This window comes from Arachis ipaensis, chromosome B08, assembly GCF_000816755.2.
Source record: "Arachis ipaensis cultivar K30076 chromosome B08, Araip1.1, whole genome shotgun sequence".
Lineage (NCBI taxonomy): Eukaryota > Viridiplantae > Streptophyta > Magnoliopsida > Fabales > Fabaceae > Arachis > Arachis ipaensis.
In genome coordinates, this window is record NC_029792.2 from 2,512,915 (window position 1) to 2,516,769 (window position 3,855).

At 33.6% G+C, this 3,855-nt stretch overlaps 2 protein-coding genes across 5 annotated transcripts; one reads left to right on the forward strand and one right to left on the reverse strand.

The window, feature by feature from the left end:
• LOC107612230 (peroxisome biogenesis protein 19-1-like) lies at positions 82 to 1,586 on the forward strand. 4 transcript variants are annotated; one of them, XR_002351749.1, is made up of 3 exons: positions 82 to 830; positions 963 to 1,025; positions 1,114 to 1,586. XR_002351749.1 is itself a non-coding variant. In XM_016314035.2 (2 exons), the coding sequence occupies exons 1-2, from the start codon at positions 612 to 614 to the stop codon at positions 1,228 to 1,230; spliced, it is 285 nt and encodes a 94-aa protein (XP_016169521.1). In that variant the 5' UTR covers positions 84 to 611; the 3' UTR covers positions 1,231 to 1,586. The 4 variants fall into 4 exon arrangements, 3 of the variants coding, with proteins under 3 accessions (XP_016169521.1, XP_016169522.1, XP_016169519.1); XM_016314035.2 differs by lacking the exon at positions 963 to 1,025 and having other exon boundaries at positions 84 to 830; positions 1,165 to 1,586; XM_016314036.2 differs by having other exon boundaries at positions 87 to 830; positions 963 to 1,586.
• Positions 2,435 to 3,398, reverse strand: LOC107612045. The gene has a single exon (XM_016313879.2). The coding sequence runs from the start codon at positions 3,287 to 3,289 to the stop codon at positions 2,975 to 2,977; it is 315 nt and encodes a 104-aa protein (XP_016169365.1). The 5' UTR covers positions 3,290 to 3,398; the 3' UTR covers positions 2,435 to 2,974.

A 3,855-nucleotide genomic window follows, 5' to 3' on the forward strand; every position in this document is an offset into this window, starting at 1 on the left:
ATGGGGAAAAAAAAAAAACTAAAACGATAAAACCTTCTATTTTTATTATTTTATCTAATTTCTTTAAACCACTCATTAGTTAATTCCTTTATATACATAGTGACTAAATTCCCATAGTGGTCCTCCAGATTTAGTCTGTGCATCGATTTAGTTCCTGAGATTCTAATTGCACTATTTATATCCTCCAGATTGCGATCCGGACACCATAATAGTCCTTCGGTGAATTTCCGGCGTGATTCAGCGACGGCCATGCTTATGTGGCACAGCCACTGCCATGTTGGACGTCAGAGTGTACAGATGACGTGGATTGTGTTGTAAAATTTTTCAATATAGTCCCTATCTTCATGTTTAAACCCTAAAACTTCGTTGGCCTCCCCTCAAAGTGGTTCTCTCCATCAAGGTCTCCTTTTGCATCTGTTGTGTACACCAATAGCTGTACCTCATGAAAAAAACTGGGAGCCATGTTGTAGGAAGTTCGAACCGGTCATCGTTGATGAAATGATGAAGCAAAATACAACTTTTTGCAAGACCCAACATTCACTATTCACTCCACTTCATAGCTTAAGAAAAAGGAGGCACCTTCTCTTCCTTCTAGGGTTCAAGGATTGGGGATGGGTGGTGGGTTACCCGAATTGAAAAATAAGAAAAGGGGGAAACAGAAGGCTCCCAAAGATGCCCACGTCAGTGAGGCACTCGGCAAGCTGAGGGAGCAGACCAGGGAGGCTGTCAAGGGTCTCGAATTCATGGCTCCGTCGTCGGCCGATGATTTCGGTAAAGATGCCATGATGGAGGATTGGGTCAAGCATTTTGAGGACCTTGCTGGCTCTCAGGTAACTAAGTTTACATCCTTCCAATCGTTTCCTTTAAAGTTGAAAGCTTTGTGTTGTTGGGAAATGGTGCAATTGAAAATTGTTTATGCTAGTTTAAAGTCAAATCTTTATTTCTTGTGATGTGGTTTACAGTTTGAGTAAAATGGTTGAGTTCATGAAGTTGTGAAATGAGTAAGAGAGTCATGGATTTTACAGGTAGCTTGTGTTTTGCTTTTTTTTTATAGTGTCTTCTGTAAGCATTAAGCTTATCATTGGGGCATATAATTTTACCATAATTTTTTAGCCATGGCTCTCCGTTCCTCTCATGGGGGACAGCTATTGGTGTACACAACAGATGCAGAAAGAGACGTTGATGGAGAGAACCACGTTGAGGGGAGGCCAACGAAATTTTAGGGCTTAAACATGAAGACAGGAACTACATTGAGAAATTTTACAATACAATCCACGTCATATGCATACTCTGACGTCCAACGTGGCAGTAGCTGTGCCACATAAGCATGACCGTCGCTGAGTCACGCCGAAAATTCATCGAAGGATCATTATGGTGCCCGGATCGCAATCTGGAGGACATAAATAATGCAATTGGAAATTCATGGGCTAAATCGGTACACGGACTGAATCTGGAGGACCATTATGAGAATTTAGTCTGTTAAATGATAGTACAGATAAATTATTTTAATAAAACATATAATTTTTATATATTAATGTATGGGAAAAAAAACTAAAACGATAAAACCTTCTATTTTTATTATCTTATCTAATTTCTTTAAACCACTCATTAGTTAATTTCTTTATATACATAGTGACTAAGTGACATTACATTTAACTTATGAGTTTAACAAAGGAATGTAGTCAACCTTTTTCAGCTAATATCAGTTAATTTTTTCGTCATTTTTTTGAATTAAATTAAATTTTAATTTTATATTTTATATTTTTTAACGTGAATTCTTTTTCTTCTTGTAATCGTCTTTTTTTAGTCATTTAGTATTAATTTTCTCTATTTCAACTGTTACAACTAAGAGATATTTTTCAACTATAAATATTATGAAAAATAATTCAGAAACAAAATAAAAGATGAATTTCTTACTAATTGTCTTTTAATTATATTAAAAAAAATTGTTGAAAAATTTGACATAAATTCTATTATCGATGAATTTTATGATACGAAGAATCGACTACTTCGTTAGTAAAAAATACACACATATTTTTTGTACTTTAAAATACATTTTCTATCGGTATATTTTTGTAATACATCTTATATTATATAACTTTTTACATAATTTTTAATATTATATATGTTATTGCCCCCATAATAACATTTATGGATCCGTCCCTCCTAATAACATGTAATGCATAGCGCAACTATGACAAATAACATTATACAATATATCTTGCTATATAGGTGCACTACTTGTGTTATTTATTGAGTATGACCCAAAAAGATAATCATATTCTCTTGCAAAAACAATGTGCGTGTTAGCTAAATGGTACTATAAGTTAATGTGTAGTGATGTAGTGTCTCTCGTTGCTTTCCTTTTTCTCCGTTTCTTACTAAACATGGATTTGCAGCAGGTACAAATTACTCACATTGTTGATGCCAATGTGAAAGAAAAACGTCGCATAATTCCAAACGGTTATTTTCACGCAATTTTTGGAATTATACGAAATGAAGTAATTAATGAAATGAGTGGGGACAAATAGGGAAAAGAAAAAAGAAAGATGCGGACTTTTTACAATGACAGACAGTGCCATCAAATTCACATATGTCAGTGGCACATCGATGTTCGAGCCTCATCTAACTTCAAACTGCAAAGTTTCCGCTCTCCCTCTGTCACGCGCTCAATTGAAGACTAACAAAAAGGAAATAACAGAACGAAACAAAACTGAGGGGTAAAATAGGAAGATCCAGAAAAAGAAACCAAGATCCATTTTCAGTGAAGATCCAAAAAATGAATAGATAGAAGAGAATAATAGTTGATGTATGAACTATATATATTTCCATGAATGTTGTTCAAATCAGAAATCAGATTATAATAACTCAGCTAATTAACTTAATTAATGAACTAATTACAAAGCAATAATGAAATCTAGTATCTATAATAATGTATAAGAGATTCAAAATTTGTGAAAGTAATTTGGAAGAATCAAGAGTCACCATGCTTGTGCCAGCAAACTAACATGGCGACACAGCGCCTCATGATGTAGAACCTTGCTTTGTGTTCTTTGGCTATATTGGTGCATTTGCGACCAATGGATGCTGGTGATGACGTGTTCTTCTGCGAGAAGCTTCTTTGAAGATTGTTGTTGTTATTGCACTTGGAAGAAGATGAGGAACTCTTGTGTGATATGCTTCTCATGAGAAGAGGAGAGTTTGAGGTGGTGCTTCTTGTTGAGCAACTCCGAGAGAACTTGGAACTTGTTGTTTCCTTCTGCTTTGACACCTTCCATTTTCCATCCATCACAACAAACAACAATTCTGGACTCTTCTACAATCACACTCTATAAGCCTTCAAAGAGATCATCAATGCTTCCTAATTCTACCACTCATCCCTCTGTTTATATATAGCCACACATATATATACACACATGTACGCTCCTTAGCTTATAGATTATATTACAAAAATGTTTGGTAATCAAAGAAATCAGTCAAAAACAGCCATAATTTGTCTTATTTAGCATTCATTAATTTGAATGCTAAATAAGGCAAGTTCTTACTTTTTTTTTTTTGTTTAAACCTTTGGTTTATATTAAAATTCGGTTATTAATGAGTAATACTAGAGAGACAAAAAAACAGCTAAAATTTACCTTATTTAGCATTCATTAATTGTCGCAACAATTAATGAATGCTAAATAAGGCAAGTTATGACTATTTTTGACTGATTTTTTTGTTACCAAATATTTCTGTTAAATTAATTACCATGTATTTAACTATATGAATTTAATTTTGATACACTATTAGATTACTAAATTTACATTGTTAATACATTAAAATTAAATTTTTAAACATATTTTTAAGTATTCATTC

What these genes read in the sequence shown, in the direction of transcription:
- LOC107612230 (XM_016314033.2), top strand. Translation starts at nt 612, where the DNA reads ATGGGTGGTGGGTTACCCGAATTGAAAAATAAGAAAAGGGGGAAACAG. An exon ending in AGGACCTTGCTGGCTCTCAG is followed by an intron (nt 831 to 1,113) that starts GTAACTAAGTTT and finishes ATAATTTTTTAG; the next exon opens with CCATGGCTCTCCGTTCCTCT.
- LOC107612045 (XM_016313879.2), bottom strand. Translation starts at nt 3,289, where the DNA reads ATGGATGGAAAATGGAAGGTGTCAAAGCAGAAGGAAACAACAAGTTCC.